Raw genomic sequence first — 23,278 nt, forward strand, 5'->3', positions numbered from 1 at the left:
TGTTTCTTCTTTCTTGTGGTTCCTTCTATTGGTTCTAATTCTTCTTTATAATATGACTAATGTGAAAATATGTTTAATAGGAATGTATGTATAAAGCCTATATCAGATTTCACTGCTTCTTGGGGAGGGGGGCAGGAAAGGGGGGGAGAGAATTTAAAACTCAAAAGCTTATGGAAGTGAGTGTTGAAAACTAAAAGTAAATTAATTTAAAATTAATTTGAATTAATTTTAAAAAAACAGGAGAAAGGTCAAGGAGGATAAGAACTTAGACAAAATCAAATGATTTAGAAATAAGAGGTAGCCTATAAGAAAATCAAATGATTTAGAAATAAGAGGTAGCCTATAAGAGAACAATCTGAGTAAAAAAAAAATGAATCCAAGAGCCACAGCCAGGTTGCAGAAAAACATTATCTTCTTTATCAAGTCAGTTAATTAACATTTGTAAAGCCCCTGATACATACTTTATTAGACAGGAAAAAGATAAGGGGATGGGTGTCTTGGACCTATGGAGATACTATGAGTTTTATAATTGTAAAGGTTTTAGTGGGGGGAAGTATTCACATCAAAAAGGCATCAAAGGCAAAGAAAAATAATACCTCATACAGGATAAAATGGAGGCAGTTATGTTCTGCCCAAAGTCTACTCTGAACAATGTTTTGCTTAAAGCACAGTCCAAATGTATTTCGTGCTACTATATGAGTTATTGCCAAATGGTGAAAGAATAAATATACTTCAACTTTTTTATAAATTTTCTTGAAGTTACCAAAAAATGCAGAACCAAGAAATTTGTAAACATTTTATTTTGTTGGTTTTTTTACTGATTTTTTTGTTCTTCTCCTTGGTTTATAACAATGTATCATTGGGATGCAGGTAAGGGGAGCTACAACTATCTCTAAATATTTACATCTCAGAAATTGACAAATGCTTCAGACTAGGTTTTGACTTGTTGTTTTGTTGATTGTATAGACTTTTGAAAGTGAATAAGGAAATATTAAAAATCCAGATTCAGCTCAAAAGTATGTATTTTTTTCCTTAGAGCCAGAGAGTTAAAGCACTTCTGAAGGCAGACTGTATTGATATGCCTTGTTTCCATTTATTAAAATATAAAAATGTGTACATTATCAAGTAAGGTATAATTCCTTTTCCTCTTTTTTTTTTCCTTTTTTTTTTAATGTTATCAAAAAGTTCACTCTGTGTTCAGGCCTAAACTACCAGTTAAATGCTTCCTGATAAAGTCTTCCTTCAGTCATTTACAATTGTGTTCCATTGTTTGTGAACCAATTTGGATTTTCTCAGCAAAGATACTGGAGTGGTTTGCCATTTCCTTCTCTAGCTTATTTTCCAGATGAGGAAGCTGAGGAAAACGGGGTTAAGTGACTTGCCCAGGGTCACATAGCTAGTAAGTTTCTGAGGCCAGATTTTAACTCAGGAAGGTGTCTTTAAGCCTGGTACTCCATCCACTGTGCCACCTACGTGCTGCACCAATAGAGCTTTTATGTTACTTTTAAATTTTGCAGGAATTTTTCGTCTCTTAATCTTACTTGATCATCACATTAATACTGGCAATGATATAGTAGAAGAAATACTAGAAAGGAAGCCAGGTCTGGATTCAGAACTCTTTTCTGCCTCTGTAATCTCTGTGTGATATTGAGCAAGAGATTATCTCTAAGGCCCTTTTTACCTCTAGATATTAAACTGATCGGAGTGTTACTGTGGGAATTATCCTTATTTTATAGATGAAGAAATTTAGAGATTGAGAAATGAAGTAGCCTAACCAAACTAGATGGTGGTAAAATTATGAGTAGAAGAACCCAGATCACTAGACTCCCGGTTTAGGGCTTTTATACCCTCCCATGCCCTTTAAATACATATATAGAGTCAGAGACAGTCAGAAAGGCAGACAGCAGGCAAGCCAAGGCAACTTTTTCTGTGTTACTCAACTCTTAAATTCTCCTATTTCAGGTTAGGTTCTTAAGCCTCTGAATTGCATTCTCTGGAAAGTAGTGGTAACTATCATGTATGGGATTAGCTACTTAAATAGCTCTAATCTTTTGATTCTCATTTCAAAGACAACCATTTAAATTGGACTTAGAACTTTTATCTCACTTTGATCTTTGATTGGAAACCACACCCATACAGGCTCCTATGAATTTCCTTGAAGAATCTGATGGTATCTCTCCTTCTTCTTCCTCTTCTCCTTCCCCTTCCTCTTCCCCCTCCTCTTCCTCTTCCTCCTCCTCCTCCTCCTTCAGCAAAATGACTCAGGTTCTCCAAGGAGAATGCAATGCAGATTTTGTTATTGCTGCTACTATAAATTTTATGGGCTAATCCATGATCTAGGAAAGCTGGATGCTTCAGTAGATAAAGCTCCAGATTTGGCATGAGGAAGATTCATCTTCCTGAGTTCAAATCTGGCCTCAGAAACTTACTAGCTGTGTGGCCTTGGGCAAATCACTTATCTCTATTTACCTCAATTTCCTCATCTGTAAAATAGGCTGGAGAAGAAAATGGCAAGCCACTTCAGTATCTTTGACAAAAAAAAAATCCCAGATGGAATCGTGGAGAATCAGACACAACTAAAATGACTGAACAACAACAATCATAATCTGCAGCAGACTTAACTTCAAAAGAAAGCTTAGAGTGCTAATCTACAGAAGATGTTCCATGGTACAGGTTTAATTACCCTTAGATAATGTGGACTATAACCACTTTGAGTAATGTGGGGTGTTAAAAAAGAGATTTCCCATAACCTAAGAAGCCAAAAGAAAAAAAAAAGAAAGAAAGAAAAACTTGATAATTCAATGGTGAAGACTGTTAAAATTAAGACTTTTTTAAAATCATTACATAATCATTGGAAATGAGAGAGATTTGGAGTAAGCAAAAATGCATAAAATCACTTTCATATTTTTTTCCTCTCAAACTGAGTGGATGTATCTCTCAGTGCTTTAAACCCTTCTATCATTGGTCTTTTCCTTTTTACCTTCAGGAGGATGAATCTTCATACTTTTTTGATGATCTCTGAATCAGGGAACCATGCTTGATGAATTCTTAACCTCCAGAATTAATACCTGAGAGACTGAGGAATTCAGAATGTAGCTTACTGTTATAGATTTAGAATTATAGACTGGAATGTTTGTTAATTTACTTTTGCCTACTTAAAAAAAATCAGTATTTAAATGCTGTAGGGAAGTTCATAATCTAAAACAATCATAATGAGTTTTTGCATAATAATATTCATCCCCCTCTCCACTTTATCCCCAGCTTCATTTGGTATAAGGGATATGGCCTGGTCCTATAATTTCATTGGAATATGAAATTCCCCTGAATGAATGACATCTGGGAAAGGAATAAACATTCACACAGCAAGTGCAGACACTGTGCTAAGCACTTTACTATTAGCTCATTTGTACTCACAATCCCACAAGGCAGGTGCTGCTATTATCTCTATTTTACAGATGAGGAAACTGAGGAACACAGAGGTTTAAGTGACTTGTCTGGGGTCACTGTCTGAGGCGGGATTTGAACTCAGGTCTTTCTGGCTCCAGTAGCTCAGTGGATAGAGTGCTGGGGTGTAAGGTGTGTTCAGGAATGACTAGTACCTTTGGTATGAAAGCTGCCAAGCCCTTTCCAGGTCTGCTTTCCATATTTGATGTCCACCTATTCCACCTAACTCTCACCTGTGGCTTCAAGAAGCTGTAGCATGCACAGTGGTCACACCCTAGCAAACTGTTTCAGCGGACAGGCTAAACCAGGTCGTGGGTGACTGAGAGGTCTTAAACCCTTTGGTGAGTTAGGGGGGTGTCTACCCCAAGCATGTGAAGACTTCCCCTGGTGGAATGGGTGGATGAGAACAATCTGTTCCAATGGCCATGAAGGCAGCTGAAGCAGGAACTGTGGAGTGCTTAGAGATTGGTTAAACATTGAAGATGCCAAGGTCATCCACTGCATTTTGAGTCCAGTATCTTAATTCTATCCTGCCACTGGACTGTGATGACTCTGGAGGAGAGAAAGTGAGTCAGAGGACTTCTTGCAACTCCACCTCAATTAAATCCAATTTACACATGAATCAAAAGACATCACTCATACCATTTAAATGGTGTTATTTTGGTCCTCTTGGAGAACAAAGGATAACAACCAACCAACCAGGAGAGAGTGCCAGGCCTGGAATCAAAGACCTGAGCTTAAATCTGGCCATGTGACTCTGGGCAAATCACTTCACCCTATTTACCTCAGTTTCCTCATCTGTAAAATGGACCAGAGAAAGAAATAGCAAACCACTCCAGTAGCTTTGCCAAGAAAGCCCCCAAAAGGATTGGACTGCAGAAAACAACTAAGCAATCTAACAAAACTTCCTGACTCCAGTTCCAGCTCAATCCACTGTGAAACTTAACTGCCTCAACTTTGTCATTTTGGGTTTTGGGGTCATTTATACTCTTAATGAATTGCCTGGGCCCCTGACAGCTTAAGCAACTTGATCAGGATTACATAGCCAATATGTTTAGCAAATGGGACTTGAACCGACATCTATTTACTTTATTTAAAGCAAAGTACAATTGTAAACCCATATCTCTGTTGAACTTTTCTGTTTTGTTAATTTTTTACTTTTTCCACTACCATGGCTTTGTAGTGTTCTCAGACTTTTAGAAATAAACTGTAAGAAAATGGAGCAATCATAAAAAGCTACATGCTTCTATTTTTAAGACTAAGACCCCTGAATTTGGCTAGACCCCAAATATCCTTTGTATATGTTCAATATGTCTTAGACTATATATTTAAAAAACCCAGTTTGTTGTTTGGTTTTGGGTTCTCTTTCTAGATTCTTAGGACAGTGATTCCTCTATCTGCACGAGAATTTAAAAGTACACTAGGGAGACCTAGATGTATCTAAATACCAAGGTCGAAAGAAACTTAAGGTTAATCCAGTGATCATTACTAGTTTTAACATAGTCTAATGAACTAAAATTCTACATATTGCCTTAATTCATGATTAGGGATTAGGAAGGTTTCTATATGACTGCCTTTTTTTTGAAATGACTATTTTATTTCCCTTAGGGCTTTTTCTAGAGAAATCCTATGAGTTTCTTTTATTTAAGATCCTTCCCTTACAATGTCTGTATCTTTGTATTTGGGCAACATAAATTCAAATGAGCAATTTTTCTTTGAAAATGATCAATCAACATGATAATTGAATAATACTTAAAATATCTTTATTTCTTTTAATTATTTTGTTCTAATATTAGTTGATGGTAGCAAAATTTTAGAAATAAATCAACATAGAATTTGGCACTTTCTGAACGCGGGACTATAACAAAACTCAGATGATGATATCTTGGCTTAAGTATTTGAAGGACATTTTTGCAGATTGCATTGTGCTTTTTAGCTTCTATGAAACAAACAGAACTTGATAAATACATAAGGACTTCCAGTTAGAACAATAGATCATTTCCTTTTTTCTGGGTGTATTTCATCCTTGCTGATCGACAGTCTTTCCAGCTATTAAAAAAAACTGCTTTAACCAAATAAATTTTGATTTCTGAAATTATAATAATATATTTAAATGAATGAAAAATGTACAAACTCTATGACAGGCATCTCATCTTCATGACACAGCTTTTGAAAACTAAAATAATATATAAGGAAGTGAGTTAATAACTGCTTGTTTCACACCCCCAGCTTCTGCATTTGAATTTATAACTGTACAACAGAACATATTATTGGAAGCTCAGCAACTAAGTTCCCCTTTGTCTGCCTGGCCCCTGACTTACTTGGATAGGAATTTTGCTACAAAGAAAAAAAAAATGTGTTCTTAGTGTTTACCATGAGATATAGGTAATAGGTCTTTGTCAGACCATTGCAATACAAATTCTTTTTTTTTTTCTAACTGGCAACAAACCACACACTGGGATCTGACGTCTTGAATATTTAAACTCTCTCACAGTCTTTAGTGGATGTCTTTTCAGTGTGAGGATTTAACTACAGATGCTACTTGACCCTAATGAGCACTGTAAGAACAAATGCTGGAATAATCAATTGAAATTTCATTCCCAGCTTTTCCAAGGTAAGTCTTAGGTTACTATATATAAATCTGTTAAATAAGGGATTTTCCCATCTTCCAGCAGATGGTGGGACATAAAGTGTCCCTGTAAATGCTTTAAAAGAAATATGTGCAATTTTTTAACTGTTATTGTTTTCTTCTAACTCTCCAGGTTGGAAAGAAACATTGTACATTACTTTTGCAGCGTCCAATATTTACTCCTAGTTTTCTGAAGGAAAGAAGTTACTTTGTAATGCACTGCAGATCTTTTCACAAGATACATTAAGAAATATAACACTTTTTTTGGTCTAAAGCCAACCACATTTCACCTTCCTATCACTTAAGATTCTTTATCACGGGAATAGCATTACAAATATTTGATCTGAATGTCAGATACTAATACCATGTTCTAAGTAATACATTTTAGAACATACATTCTATAAGTCACATAATAGAAATGTCTTAATAAAAATACTTTAACTTCAGAGGAATAGGATTCAAGCTCTGTCTTTGTAACCTACATCTTATGTGACATTGGGCAAATCATTTTACTTCTCTGGTCCTCAGTCTCCTCCTCCATAAAATGAGATCTGACTAAATGACCTCTAAAATCCTTCATTGTTAAATCTACTATCCTAGGTGTTCTAGTTTAATATATATTTTTCTTCATTTTAATTTTCACCAACATGCATCTATTATGGTGAAGAAGCAACCTATCTACTATTGCTTGGTTTTCTGTATTACTTACTCTTTTTGTTGGCAACGTTTTAACCTGTACTGTGTGATTATTTAATGCTTGACATCAGCAATAGTTCATTAATCTATTTGAATTGTGTAAGTCTAAGAGGAGTGGACTCTTGGCAGATGTACAAATTGAGCTTGATTAGTCATTTTATGTGATTTTGTACCCTATTAAATAAATGGAGCTAAATTTTTAACCAAGTAGAGTAGATATATAGATTCTGGCTTTAATTTAAAAAAAAAATCTCAAGTTCCAAGTTAAAGGTTAAAAATAGTGGTTATGTAAGCTATGCAGTAGGGTAATAATGAAAGTGATCATGGAAAATTCATGAATCTTTATTTAGCTTACTAGATCATTTGATTATGATATTGCTCCTCCCCCACCTACCTCCTCAGTAGCATTGAATAACAAGTTAGTGTAGTGAGTGAGGTAGCCATTGTATAGCCATAATTGTGTTTGAACAAAATGTGCAATCATTAATGACATTTGTCTAGGAAGCTGAAGTTAATACCCTTATTTGTGTAGGTATTGCTTTCTTAATTTGATTTCAACATTTGTTCTAAATTCCTGTGTTAGAGTCTTCTGTAACAATATCCCTTAGTATTCTGATCAGTTTTTTGGGAAGATTTCCCCTTTCCCCCACCATACTACATAGGGAGATTAATATGAATATTCTGACAGAGCACCTGTACATTAAGAGATTATTAGTCATTTCACTGAATTTTACTTTGTTTTCCACAAATATTTCACAATTCATGTGCATGTAGTATGTGGGTTCAGTTATTTTTCTTTAACCAGGATGGAACACCCATAACAATCTATTAGCTTCATTCTGCAGCAAGTCCTGCTATTATTCTGGAAATAAGAATGTAGAGCCCCTTTCTTGCCCATGCATAGCAGTTCTAGAGTGGAACAGACCCCAAACCTGGGGACCAGGTACAGCACCAATTATACTAGAATATAACACCTATCTTCATCAAAGAGCAGGCAGAACCAGCAACAGAGTTTTGTCAAGGCCCTTCCATTTTAACCAAAGGTGTAGAGAGAAGAGTGCATTCCCACATAGTGTAGAAGTGACCTGTACCTTAGGTTTGGAATCACTTTCTCTTAGACTAAGTGTTAAGAGCCCCTTTTAATACTAGAAGACTGGTATTAGAATACAGGTCTCCTGATTCCTAACTTGCCACTTTTCACACCATATTTTTGTTGCCTTTCAGAAGGAAAGTCAACATATATGGACTACATAAACAAGTATATACAGAGGTTTGGTGCAAAGAAACAGAAGAAGAAGAATTGATATCAAACTATGCTTAGTTAATTATTTTCAACATACAGAATTCCAAACATTGTTTGACTAAACTCAACCTTTTTTTTGTTTTCAAAATAACCAGTTATTTGACTAAGTGTAACTTTTCAAATTGGCTTGTATGTGTCAAAATAGTCAAAGTATATGCCTAGCAAGCAAGTCTGGGGAGAAATTTGAAAGAGAAGATGAAAAAATAGATTACAGGATATCGTAGTTTATTGTTAGTTCTTTTTGCAGGAAACAAAAAAAAATGAATGTGGGTAGATGAAGATCTGAGTCCTATATCTTCTCTTCAATCAGGAAACATTATTCAGAATCTGTCATTCATTTGTGGAAGGAGTCTTTTGGAAGACTGGAACAGATTTTGTTGTTCAGCCTTCACATTTTATATCCCAGGGAAGCCCATTTCTGGGTCATGCCTCTTCTGGGTGGGGTTTCCCAAGTCACATAGCATCTATTCACATATAAGAATAATTACAGGTTCTCCAGAAAACCATGTTCTGTGATGTCCTGGCACATAGGAGGGGTTTCTTAGAGTACAGCTTACAGCAGGATTTGTCACTAAGTCAGCCTCTCACTATCTACCACATTGCTAACTTGGTAGTCAAAAGTTCTATGCTGAAGAAAAACATCTATGGATTAAAGAGCCAGGAGGATCATTCTGTTGCTGCTCTGTGTGTCTGTGCACACGCGCGTGTGCATGCGTGTGTGCGTGTGTTCACCAAAAAGAGCCTGAGGGATCAGAAAGGATTTTTGTTTGTTTGTTTTTTAGCGGGAAAAGAGAAGAAAATAGAATCTTAAAGTGTTGAGGATTGAGGAACAAAAAGCCATATGATCTACCTTTGGGGTCATTGAAGGTATGTAATCAGGAAGAGTTTTAACAATTCATTTTACTTTTCTCCTCTTGTTTTTTATTCCTTAGCTATTTCTGTCTTTCTCATTTTATGTTCATCTGTTCTTTTCTCCTCTAAATTTAAAAATTTAAAGCCTGTTTAAAAATATGTGTTATATTCTAGATACCACTGTCACTCCACATTTTTTTTCAAAATAGAAATAGATAATGAAGAATGAAAACTTTACCTTAAGTCAACATTTTTGAGGGTGAGAGAACTTCAGTTAGTCTATCTCTTATTTCATGAATCAAAAGAATGTCAAATGTACAAGCCATTCATCTTGCATTACAAGAAAAACTGCACATAAAATGGTAAATTATAAGGTTCTTCAGCAGTTGAAAGAGAGGGGAATTGCCAACTAGCATGTGGTATGGCAAGATGACTTTTCTCCTGTACTCAATTCCAAGTCTGACATAATTTGTACTTATGGACTCTCCTTTGCCTCAGGTCTTCTTAAGTCAAAAAAAAAAATGAATATGATGATAGTGGTAGAATTTGTTCAGATGGGCATACTATGGAAGTGCGAAGCATAATTATAATAATATTTACTCGTGCACCAAAGTACATAAAATAATGAATCAACCTAAATAATAGCAATACTTATCCATTTTATATAAAAAGAAAGATGTTCCTTTAAGGTCAGAAAAAATATTTGTTTTTATGATTGAAGAACATAATACTTCTTAGAAAATGCAACATAATAGCTGGAATTTCATTCAACCAACTAATGTCTTCATATCATATAAATACTAACAATATAACAATATTAGACTAATATTTCAGATGAACTACAACTCTAGGTCAGCAGAGGACATACTAAAATAAAGAAGACAAAAAGGATGTAGATATAGCTGGGTGGGGAAACCAGAGGGTTTAGTGGTAAAGCTGATTGCTTTGAAATTAGAGAGTTAAGGCATTTCTGTGGGATGTTGTTAGTATATTTTGTCCTGCTTAAGTTAGCTTGTGCCAAGCTACTGTGCACCAACCTTGTGCCCAGGACATTGTGGGTCACAGGAAGAATACAGGTTAAGATACATAGAGAGAGCCAACCAATAGCTGGCACAGCTCCCAGCATTTCTTTGTTAGATCCTTATAAATTGCCTCTATGTCTGTGTTTGGCCATTGACTGTTTGGGGTGTGGTGTCCACTGAGGAATTTAAAACATTTTTTCAATGTTTAATATTTCTCCTTCCACCTTCTCCAATAATCCCACACTATCAATTTAAGGGGAAAAGCAAAATCATAGTGTAGTCTTTTTTTCCTCTCATTTATGACAGCTCTACTTTTTTTTTTCAACCTCTCGGCAAAATATTATTATAATTAATTAGTAGTAGTAGTAATGATGGTGCTGGTGGGAGTAGTAGTGATAGTAGTGGTAGTAGTAATAGAAGAGGTAGTCATAGTCATAGTGGTAGTGGTGGTGGTGGTGGTGGTGGTGGTGGTGGTAGTAGTAGTAGTAATAGTAGTAGGTGATGGTGGTGGTGGTGGTGGTAGTAGTAGTAGTAGTAGTAGTAGTAGTAGTAGTAGTAGTAGTAGTAGTAGTAGTAGGTGATGGTGGTGGTGGTGGTGGTGGTGTTTTTGGAGGTATTTTGTAGCAGTGGAAAGAGAACTGTCTCTTGTGTCAGAAGATTACTGTAAATCCAACTTCTTATGCTATTTGTGGCACCTTGGACAACAATAGCTAGTAACTATATAGAACTTACTATGTGGCAAGCACTTTTCTAAGAGATTTAGAAATATTATCACGTTTTTATCTTCACAAGGAGCCTTGGAGATAGGTGTTATTATTATCCCCGTTTTACAGTTGAGGAAACTAAGGCATACAGAGGTTAAGTGACTTGCCTAAGGTCACCTCTAGTATGTGTCTGAGGCTGTATTTCTAATCAGTTCTTCCTGACTTCAGGCCCAGCATTCTATGCACTGGTATACCTAGTTGTTTCTGCAAGTCAGATCATATTCTTGGAATTTAGTTTCCTGATTTGCAAAAGGAGGGACTCAAACTGTTTAATCTCTTCTAGCTCTAGACCTGTAATCCGATGTGACTCTGAAGCATTTCCCAAAGGGAATAACAGCAAAAACAGAACATATCTGTAGCTTTAATGTTAAGCCAAATGGCTAGGAAAACCATTGAACAAATTTCAGGTTGGTGGTTGTTCCAGTGCCTTCTGTTGGTCACATCTCCCTTCATTTCTTTTCATCTAACCACTCATGATCCTATCTTTATTCAAGGGAGATGCAAAAATTATAGAGTCAGATTAGAATGAAAGCTATAAAAGAATACTGTTATTTCTTAAGACTATTAAAGAATATGATTCCTTTCAAGAGCAGAGATCTTAAATAACATTGGCTCAGCAAATCAACTTCTGTAGAAAGTGAATTGCCTCCCATTACTTAAAAGATAATAATTAAATACTGAGAAGCTTCCAGATTCTCTCTGAAGAATACATAATAGGGAAGTGGCAAATTTTATAGAGGATGGTTTCCAGAGCTTATAACCAACACCCAGAATAACTAGAATTATTTTGTTTGGGAATTTTTAGTGCAATCTTCCCAGGGGAGACAGTTTGACTCATAGATAGAATGACAATGAGATTCTTCTTGAAATTATGACAGAATTACCAGGCAATGGAAACAGAGCTTAAAGATGTGACTATATTAACTCTTCAAGATCATATCAAAAGGCACCCATCTAAATATGATTAATTGAGAAAGGGTTTATAAGTGAGTTTTTAGGCATTTTTCTCTTCAAAAGGTAATTGAGATAATAAAAAAAATGATAGATTTAATTTGCCACAGTCTATAGTACAGAAAGTTTCAGCTATGATTTGGGATAGCAAATGAATGTGTGTGAAAAAATCTTTAATTCAATTTTAATTACTCCATAAAAAGGAGGAGTTCATATTGTCTTGGATGTTGATCTTTGTACATAGAGACTTTTTTTTTTTGGCTAGGCAATGAGGTTAAGTGACTTGCCCAGGGTCACACAGCTAGTAAGTGTCAAGTGTCTGAACCAGATTTGCACTCATGACCTCCTGACTCCAGTGCTGGTGTTCTATCTACTGCACCACCTAGCTGCCCCCATGCATTTTTTTTAATAAATTCTATGGTATTTATTCAACAGCAAATTTATTACCGAGGAGCAAAGAAACTAATGCCTTGTGGTTTGGCTATTTTTAACCAATATCAGGTTAAAAAATAGCACAATGAAAAAGGTGGAACTTAAATACTACAGAATTATAATTTTAATGAGATCTTGCCTTATTAGGAAGGATAGTGATTTTGTTACATTGGAAAGATGATGAAAGATATAAAGATATTATTTTATAATATTTTATAATCCATGTGCCATGTTTTATTGTAATGGCTAAGTTTACATTTTGCCCCAAAAGTTTCAAAATATGATTTATCACATGCATGTACATAGAGACTTTGAAGAAAACCAACATTCATTTAAGAAAACTATTTGGCATTGTGACTCTGCCTACATGTATCTACATAACAAATGAATTTATGGTATTTTCTGACTCATTTTTAGTCAGAAATGGAATGAAAAAAAATTGAACTATGAAAGAGTTTGAATTGTGTCTTTGGTTTTAGACATGGATTTTAGAGGTCATATCACTGGGTTAAGTGTCAGCTTATCTAGATTCAGGTCCTAAAATCTATAAGTGTAACCATCTCTCAGATGCCCTGGTTGGATAAATTTACAAACAAACAAACAAAAAAGACAAACAATCAAAAACACTCCCCTCCACATCCTGACATTCAAAGCTCTCTGTAATATTGTCCCCACCTACCTTTCTAATGATATTTCATATTCTCCATGTAAGTCAAACTGACCTCTATTCCCTCTTTATGGCATTCTATTTCCAGCTTCTATGTCTTTGTATGTGATTATGTTTGAAATGCTCTCCTTACCCATACTTTGTAGAATCCTAGCTTATATTGCTTCCAAGTGGAATAATAATACAGAAAATGCATTTGGCCTTGTTATAGTCCTTTTGCTGATTAAAAACATCAGTAGTTATTCTTTTTTAAGTTTTATTGGTATGTTTTTACATTACAAACATTTATATATTATTCTTACCCTAAGAGAGGCCACTAGTAACAAAATAAAATAGATAAGTAAAATTAACAATAGTGGTTGTTTATTCATTTCTGACTTTTTACGACCCCATTTGGGGTTTTCTTGGCAAAGATCCTGGAGTGATTTGCTATTTCCTTCTCCAGCTCATTTTACAGATGAGGAAACTGAGGCAAACAGGGTTAAATGATTTGCCCAGGATCACACAGCTAGTAAGTATCTGAAACCAGATTTGAATTCAGGAAGATGAGTCTTCCTGACTCCAGGGCCAGCACTCTATCCACAGCGCCACCTAGCCACCCTTGAAATTAATAATACAATGACCTTAACAGAAAATGCATGTTGCATTTGTATCTATAGCACCTCCTACCCCTCTGTTAGAAAAAAGAAAAAAAAGAAAAAAAAAGAAATGTAGTTTCTCTTCCTCCTACCCCCAAACTAATTTTTAAAGTAATTTCTTATGGCCAATATGGATAGTGAAGCAAAATAAATTCCCAAAATAGTTATATACAAAATGTATACATTTCATTTTGCGCCCAAAATTGATCACTTCTCTGTAATGGATGACATTTTTCATCACAGGTCCTCTGAAATAATGAAAGGTGATTTTATTGCTCATAATTCTTAAAGTTTTCAAAGTTGTTTGTTTTTACAGCGGTGGTTATTATTGTAGTGTTGTTATTGCATAAATTAGGCTCCTGATTTTGCCCATTTCACTGTTCACCAGTTTACAAAACTCCTCAAAATTGTTAATTTTTATAATATTGTTATTATAGGAAATTGATACATATTGGAGGGAAACAGGCAGATTGACACATTATTGAAGGACAAGTGAATGGATAAAACCATTCTGAAAAGCCATTTGGGATTATCCCCAAGTTATTAAACAATAACTAATAGGGCCCTTTGACCTAGGTATATCACTGCTAAGCCCATACCCAAAAGAAATAAAAAAGAGATGAGTCCCTTCTGTGCATGCATATATGTGTATAGATAAATAGACTGTATGTACATACATAGATATATACACATACACACACACACATACACACAGATCTAGCTGGCACAGTAGATAAAGTGTTTTGACTGGAGTCAGGAAGACTCATCATCCTGTGTTCAAATCAGATTTCAGACACTAACTGTGTGACCCTGGGCAAGTCCCTTAACCCTGTTTGCCTCAGTTTCCTCATGTGTAAAATTAGCTGGAGAAGGAAATGGCAAACCACTGTAATACGTTTGCCAAGAAAGCCCCAAATGGGGTCACGACAAGTCAGACACGATTGAAAAATGACTAAACAACATGTATGTATGTATGTATGTATGTATGTATGTATGTATGTATGTATGTATGAAATACACACATTATATTTGTGTATGTGTGTGTATGTATATATATATACACATATGCATGCATACATACATATCAGCTCTTTGTGGTGCTTAAAAAAAACTTGAAAACTAAGGGGTACAGGACATAAACTGAGGAATAGTTGAATAAGTTGTAAAAAATGAATATAATGAAGTACTACTGTTCTGTAAGAAATGAAATAAATGTTTTCAAAGACATGGAAAAAACTTATATGAACAGTGGTAGATGAAGTAATCAGAAATAGAAGAAAAATCTATACTGTAACATTACTATTAAGAAACAGACATTACTACAGGTAACTAGTAAGACAGAGGAAGACACACTTTTGTTGCCATTGATGTAAAGAAAGAAGATACAGAATAGCATTTTTCTTTGTCTGTCATTATATCATTGTGATGATGACAAAATTGCTATATGCCTATGCGGTCTTTTTTTTTTTTCTGTATTGTCTGTTTATTTTTTCTGTACTTCATTAGTCTATGGCATTTCCAGTGTAGAGACCAGTTTGCCACTTTGTTTATTCAATTTATTAACTGCAATTTTCAGACTAAACCCTGTTGCAATAAATACCTTCACAACCAAAAGTTCTTGTGAAAAATAACTCAAAAGTTTCAATCCACAACATCTTTTTTGCCTTATATTTTATAATTGCAAATTATCTTGTTTACATGAACTCTTATCCTTCTAACAACATTGTGTAGCATATAACTTAAATAATGTTCCAAACAAATGTCTATACATGTACATGTGTGTTTACAGGGATGTGTATATGTATTTATATATGTGTACATATGAACTCATGTGCTGTGTATACATGTACATTTATATATATACGTATATGTGTGTATATAAAGATGAATCAATGTACAAAATGAATCAAAATACTTAGTATTTTGCACTAATTAATGAGAGACCTAAAACTTGAACTTGGGTCTTATGCTTGAAGTCCAGTGTACTTTAAGTTATAATACACAGACCCGTGGCCATACTGTTTTATTAATCTTCTTTCTAAAAAATATCCATTAATACGAATTGGAAAAAAAATGACTTCAAGCATTGATTAATCACCTAGAACATTATTCTGCGCATAACAGTGGCTCCAAAGAGGAATAAGATGCATTCTCTCTCACCTCTTTCAGAGCTTGTATAGTCTTATGAAAGATGTTTTCTTCCAGTTTTTGTCTATAACAATGCTATTCATTATCTCAAAAGGGGAAACATTATTCTGATTATGCACCACAAAGAATGGATAGGTACTGCTTTGTCATTAAATAGAAACTTTAAGTTGTAGCTCTAGATGATAAAGAGAACAAAATCAAAAGTTGTTTTTCATTTAAAATAAAAACTGAAAGTAATAGTGGTTGATTCAGTTTGAGTTTGGTCAGATATTTTCTCTATTTTATATGCCATCTCAAAAATATTGCATTTTAGTGCTTGTCATAAGGACACATTAATAAGATTTGAACTGAATAAAGCATGAGGGTTTTTTTTTCATTTACTTAGATGTTCAAGTCTCTGCAGTTAGATTTTATCTATAGCAGTAATTGTCATTATAACTAATGTTAGAATTAATCCTTTGGCAAGTGGCAACATGGCATAATAGAAAGGTCGCTGAACTTGGAGTCAGACTTTGGTTTCAGGGGCTAGTGAGGTGAGAGCTGGACAATTTACTTAGCTTCATACTTCAAACCTTAGTTTCCTCAACTGTAAAATGGGAATAATGATACCTTCCTTACAAAGTTGCCATGCAAAAAGTGATTTGTAAATTGTAAGATACTATATAAATATGAATTGTACTGTTGTTGTTATTACTAATGTTTTGTTTTCTAGCATTTTGTTTTCAACCCTGTCTCAGCTTACTCTTTATATGTTTTTTTTATAGATTTCAAATGATAGGAAGAATTGACTTTTTTCCTGAAATAAGTTATCTCAAAATCTCTGTGTAGCCTCTCTCCTGCTGCCAATCCTAAATAAGGTATGGGGAAAGGGATTATTAAATTATCGAACTATTATTTTAGTAATATGTGGATTTATGGGGACATCAAAACAAAAATCTGTTGAACTTGCAAAAAAAAAAGCTATAAGGGTGTGGATATGATTGACTAGAGAAACCAGGGAGCTTATAAGGGTATGACACGGTGAGGAAGAAATAGGAAGGTGGAGATGAGCTTGATAACATCGTGTATGTATAATTTTAATAAGTTTATTATTTGTCATGCTGAGTATCCTAGAAAAAAAAAGAACAGAACAGTTTATAGGATTCACTCAAGCCAACTATATTCTTGCATTATGTCTGTGAAAATAAAAGGGTGGGAAACCTTAGAGTCTTTCCTAGAAGCATAAATGAATAGAACCAAGCGTATGTTTATTTATAACTAGCACAATTATCTTCCCATCAGCGTTCATTGCTTGTTTTTTGTACTTTGATCTTTTTGAACTGATACTTAGCCTCTGCTCTATAATGTTTCTAGTAATAGGATCAAGTCCCTGGGACTTTCAGCTTGAGAGACCCGAAGAGTAAAAAGAACCTGGTGCTAAGTCCTACGTGGTCCTTTAAACAGGAAAAATGGGCTGTGATCGGAACTGTGGGCTCATCACAGGTGCTGTCATTGGTGGAGTACTGGCTGTATTGGGAGGCATCCTAATGCCTGTTGGAGACATGATTGTTCAGAACACAATTAAAAAGGTATGTATTAGTCTGGAGGAAATTGTTGGTGACTCTGACTCTGATTTTTATTTGTTTCTTTTCCATTTTAAGTATTATCTTCCTGTTAAGAGGTCAACATAATGTTTCCTAAATATTTAGAGTATAAAATAATAGCAGCTGTGCTGGTGAGGAACACTGAAGAGGACATGGAGGAGGGAAAAAAGGCATGTTTTTCAGTTAATCTAATATGGCAGTGATATGTTAACATGTCTTATTTTCATAATTAGCTATAATTAATTTCATATATCTTAATATGATAGAAAAATGGCTGTGAATTTCAAGACAATCATATAATATTTCTAACTTGAGTTTCTATTGATTTGACTTAAATTGTATGGAAGAGGGTCCTTACTGCTTTTCTCAACTGCAACAAATGCGAATTCTGAAAAAGGCTTCCTATAGGTCTCCATGCCAGTAGCAAGGCAATGTGTATGTGTGTGTGTGTGTGTGTGTGTGTGTGTGTGTGTGTGTGTGTGCGTGCATGTGTGAGCTATTCCTACAAATAAGCATTTTATAATGGACCACAGAATTATCCTGGTATGTTATAGAATCAAAGCTGGTGGTTAGACTTCATTTTAAATTAGGATGATGAGATTTGGAACTGGACAGCCTAGATCTTCATCAACTCCAATCCTCCCATTTTATATCTATATCTATCTATCTATACCTATCTATCTATCTATCTATCTATCTATCTATCTATCTATCTGTATGTATGTATGTATGTATGTATATGTATATGTATATGTATATGTGTATATATATATATATTTGTGTGTGTATGTATATATGTATATATATATATATATATATATATATATATATATATATATATATATATATATATATATATATATAGTGTGAGATAGAGAGAGAGAGAGAGAGAGGAGAGAGAGAGAGAGAGAGAGAGAGAGATTCTTAATATGTTTGTTGTCATGGCCCCTTTTGAACAAATTGGTGAAGCCTATGGACTCCTTGGAATGATGTTTTTAAATATATAAACTGCATCACATTACAAAGGATATTAATTATGCCAAAATACAGTTTATATATATGTAATATATATATATGTGTGTGTGTGTGTGTATATCTATGCATAATCCTATATATGTATATATAATTTATATGAATGTACTTATGTCTACATACATATGTTTTGTGTGCAAATATGTGTGTGTGTGTGTATATATATATATGTATGTAAATCAAGTTAATAAACTCTAGGATAAGAATCTCTGACTTAGAGAATCCCAGAGATTTATTTAAAGTCATACAAATTTTAAAAAGCAAGGCTAGGTTTGGAAACTTGGTCCTCAGACATTGAATCAAGTGCTGTGCATATTGACTAAAACCATTACCTATTGTTAATTATTGAATGGAAAAGAGTTAAATTAAATGGATTTCTTCAACTTTTAAAAACATAAGTGATGATATCAGTGTGCAGTTTTCTTCCATAAAAGTAGTTCATGGCCCTTGAAGCTCTTAGTAGGTAGTTTTTCCTGTTATGTCACAAATAAAATAACAGTACCAGGTAGCCAATGCTGGTGGTAAACCTCCCTAGACTTCTCTAGTCTAGCAAGGTGGTCCTGAAAGGACAAACCTAGCCCTTTGCTTGGCCATAATAAAAGACTTTACATCTACTAGAGCTTATACTTTGAAAATAAAACCTCTGAGCTCCATTTACCTCCAATCGATGAAGAAACAGCTAAATAGGACTTTAGAAGAGGTATGCTGGTTATGTGGTTCAAAAGAACAACTCAGACTATTGTTTTAAAAGGGATGAGAGCAACTTATGGGCCTCTGGATTGATATTTTCCAGAATTATTATTTATACTAATTGTATTTTTGAGCACTTACTGTATGCATAGCATTGTTCTGAGCTTGTATATGAGGTATCCAAAGTAAATAAAGGAAATTACCCCATTGTCTAGGAACTTAACAGATGTGTTAGGAATTTAATTAGGTTATATACACTTGAAACAAATTACATCTGTGTTCTGAGATAGTCCACTTTGGACAGTTTTAAGTGTAAGGACATTTTTTCATTCTAGCAAGCCTATATCTGCCTCTCTGCAACTTAGATATAGAGCCTAAGAGACCATCCATTCCAGTCCTCTCACTTTACAGATGAGGAAACTGAGGCCCAGTGAGGTTTAGTGGCTTGGCAGAGGATCAGCTCTACTCATTGTTCTTAATTTTTATCTCTAGTTCAAGCAGAACAAGTCTAATCCCTCTTCCATAAGCTAGCCCTACAGATACTGGAAAATAACCATCATGTCCCTCTCTCTGTCTTTTCTTTCCCAAACTAAATATCTTCATTTCCTTCTGCCTACCTCCATATAGTAAGGTTTCCCATCCTCTCAGTTGCCTGGTCATATATTTTTCTTTATGTGCTAATACATCATATAATTTTACTTTTTAGGGCAAATTCAAGCTGCTGGTCAGTGTTGAATGATGTCCAAGACAGTCCCCTTAATTAAGACCAGCCTAGAGATCTTCATCTGCAAATGGTCCTCTGTGTTCCCAATGCATCTGATATAACTGTCCTCTAAAGCTCTTATGAGGTTATGATCTTTACTGGGAGAAGGCATTTCCATGTTGAAGGATCACAAATCTTTTGTAATATTGAAGTAATTAGCATGCATTGTTTCCTCTGTAGTTATTAGCATGAAAGAAAAAAAAATCAAATGTTTGGGAATCTATTTTCCACTTATACTCAATGAAGTTAACTAAAGACTAGGTAAGGGGTGGTAGCAATGAAAAGAAGGATCCAGAAAGTTGAAACCTGAACTTGACTTCATAGATGCTTGGGAAAATTCACTTGGCCTCCATTTCCTCTTCTGCGGAATGTGAGGACTGGCCTCTGAGGTCTCTTCTAACACTAGGTCTATGGTCCTAGGACTCTAAAGTATAAGCTGAGTGATTTAGATACAGGGAGCTTACCCTTCCCCACGAGACTTCTGATCATCTATTCTGAAACAAAATTCAGAACATGCTGTTTGATACATTCCTTTTTAAATGAATAATTTTTCTTCCCGCCTCTCAAATTAGGTTTGAACTGGAAAAATCTAGGATATATATTCCCTTTGCCTGTGTTAATATAGAAGTCTATTCAGCATGCCAGCAGAGAGAACCAAATCAATCCTCTACCTTATACTTTCTTCTTTGTCTCTATACTCATTTTGAGTATAAGAGATTAGTGAGTGATGTCTTGAGAAATGTTAGACCCAGAAGAAAAGAATTTCCAGGGAATAGCAGAATTCTCCTTGTGTGAACTCTCTGGAAGCCTAGAAGGGCAGCTAGTCATATAATAATTGTCAAACAGATGTCTGCACTTGCTCTATTCAGCAAGAATTACTCAACTTTGTGAAATATAGCTCCCAGCAGACCTTGCCACCAGGTCACTGAAGGATCATCATCTCTCTAGGGCAGTCCAGTACAGGCCCAGTGGGACCCAACTGGTTTGGTTGGTAGTTGTCTTTCATGTTCATAGAGGACAAAAATGATGTCACTCTGTTGGGGTCAAGGTACAGTGGGTCCAGTTGTGACTGATAAGTCCAATGAAAGCTCAGAAGGCTCTACCATAGCTCAGGTACAAATAATTCATATACATATTTGGAGTGGAGATGTCTCTACATTTGTGCATCTCACATTTCTTTCTTTTTTGGAACATCTGAAAATTCATGACGCTCAATCCCTTCAATAGGAAGGCTATACTGACTAAAATATGTGTTATGGAAACTATAACATCTAAATTTTCTCCATTAAATAAGAACATGAAGGTGAGATGCAAGATGTACTGACTTTATCTGAAATCTATTCATTCATTCATTCATTCATTCATTCATTTGTTTGTTTGTTTGTTTGTGAGAGCCAGCTGTGGCATTGTAGATAAAGGGCCAGCATACAAGTCAGAAAATCGTGGGTTCAAATCCCACTTTTGACATTTATTGACTATATAACCTCTTGATGATCCAAGCAATTCTTTCTCTACAAGTTGCACAGCAAGTACTGATCTCGTCAGTAGAGGGAGTTCTCTATACTGATAAAAATCACAGCTCCAGTCCAAATATATAGGAGGCTAATAACTTGACAAACTTAGACCAACGATGTTTGTATGTTTCTTACTATTACAAGTCAAATTCAACAAGTATTTTTTTAATCCTTAATGTTCCTGCTCCTAAGGTATAACAGGCCAAAAATAAAATTTCAAACCCTTAGAAGTGTAATTGTGCTTAACAATGTAGGCTAGTTAGGTTAAAGGGTGGTATATCTTCATGGGAGAAAAAAAAGGAAAAAATCATGCTATTGCATATGCATTTGAGAAATGAATGACTAAATAGGTGCAAATGAAAGATGGTAAGGGTGTGTATACATGCCTGTGTGTAGGGCAGGGTGAGGATAGAGAATTTCAAACCAAATTATGTCAGCATTTTAGCAAGAGTGATTAAAAAGCAGCTGTGAAATGGAGAACAGTTCCATAATAAAGCAAAATATTAAGTTCAATACTGGATTACTGGATTTAGGAACTTTGAAGCATGCACTACTTCTCCATCTCACATATTTAGAGACATTTAGAGAAATTTTCATAGAAGTAATTGGAATCTTGAAAGTTTATTTTTTTCTAATTAAGTTTTCCCTCCTCTTAGATGAAAATATGTAAAGTAACAACAGAATTTTAAGATAAATTTTCATGTAAAACATTGAAATGGCTTCTACTGCAGGCCACATTGGGTTGTAATATTGACTTTCACCTTAAGGCTTGTTTTAAAAAAAAATGGAACCATTTACCAATGGATGATGATGGTGGTGGTAATGATGATGATATCCACATTTCTCTAACAGTTATATGCCAGGCACTGTGTTAAGTGCTTTAGAAATATTATCTCATTCAATTGTCACAACAATTGTGAGACATAGGTGCTATTATTATCCCCATTTCACAGATGAGGAAATTGAGGCATAAAAGTGACTGAACACAACCTTTAAATCAGAGAGTCACTCTCTCTTTCTCTTTGTCTCTCACTCTCTCTATCTCTGCCTCTCTATCTCTTTCTTTCTCTCTCTCCTTCTTCCACTCTTCCCCTATGTCAAGCAGAGAAAGGAAGGCTGTGGTCATCATTTGGTACTGATGGCTTTTTACCAATGAAAGAGGTGATTGGTCATTTAGGAAGATCATTACAGCAGTTCTTTGGAGAACAGATTTTTTTTTAATATAAATTTGTTTATTTTTAGTTTTCAACATTCACTTCCACAAGTTTTGAGTTCCAAATTTTCACCCCATCTCACCCCTCCCCTCACCCCAAGATGTCATGCATTCTGAATATCCCTTCCACTAGTCTGTCCTCTCTTCTCTCTCTCTCCCCTTCTTTTATCCCCTTCCCCTCCTATTTTCCTGTAGGGCAGGACAGAATTCTGTACCCCATTTCCTATATTTCTTATTTCCCAGTAACATGTGAAAACATTTTTTAAAAAACATACGTTTTTAAAACTTTAGGTTTCAAATTTTCTCTCTTCCTCCCTCCCCACCCACCCTCATTGAAAAGGCAAGCAACTCAATATAGGTTGTACATGTGCAGTTATGCAAAACACTTCCATAGTAGACATGTTGTGAAAAACTAACTCTATTTCCCTTAATCCTATCCTGCCCTCCCATTTATTCTATTCTTTCTTTGGACCCTGTCCCTCCTCAGAAGTATTTCCTTCTGATTACCCCTTTCCCAATCTGCCCTCTCTATCATCCCCCTGCTCTCTTGTCCCCTTCTCCCCCTATTTTCCTGTAGGGTAAGACAGATTTCCATACCCAATTGAATGTGTATGTTATTCCCTCCTTAAGCCAAATCCTAGGAGAATAAGATTAGCTCATTCCCTCTCACCTTCCCCTGTTTCCCCTCCACTGTAAGAGACTTTTCTTTTCTGTTTTTTTGTGAGATAATTTACCACATTCTACCTCTCCCTTTCTTCCTCTCCAAGTATCATCCTGTCTCATCCCTTAATTTTATTCTCCAGATATGACCCCTTAATCTTCAACTCACCCTGTGCCATCTATCTATCTATCTATCTATCTATCTATCTATCTATCTATCTATCCATACATATAATTTTTTTCCTCAACTACCCTAATACTGACAAAGGTCTCATGA

At 35.0% G+C, this 23,278-nt stretch overlaps 1 protein-coding gene across 10 annotated transcripts in view; it reads left to right on the plus strand.

Annotated features, from left to right (window-relative positions):
• The window catches only part of CD36 (CD36 molecule (CD36 blood group)), a 137,873-nt gene that overhangs the window by 75,763 nt on the left and 38,832 nt on the right, over positions 1–23,278 (plus strand). For 5 of the 10 annotated variants that reach the window (XM_020984480.2, XM_020984478.2, XM_020984479.2 and 2 more), the window contains 3 exons: positions 8,855–8,939; positions 16,311–16,403; positions 16,900–17,114. In XM_020984480.2, coding sequence (XP_020840139.1) covers positions 16,995–17,114 — 120 coding nt within the window. In that variant the 5' untranslated portion in view covers positions 8,855–8,939; positions 16,311–16,403; positions 16,900–16,994. Of the gene's footprint in view, positions 1–5,809; positions 6,059–8,568; positions 8,940–16,310; positions 16,404–16,899; positions 17,115–23,278 lie in introns of those variants that run through there. The other 5 variants (XM_078154555.1, XM_020984476.2, XM_020984482.2 and 2 more) reach the window with 5 other exon arrangements.

The sequence above is a fragment of the Phascolarctos cinereus genome, unplaced genomic scaffold (assembly GCF_003287225.1).
Source record: "Phascolarctos cinereus isolate Bilbo 61053 unplaced genomic scaffold, phaCin_HiC Scaffold_1;HRSCAF=81, whole genome shotgun sequence".
Classification (NCBI taxonomy): domain Eukaryota; kingdom Metazoa; phylum Chordata; class Mammalia; order Diprotodontia; family Phascolarctidae; genus Phascolarctos; species Phascolarctos cinereus.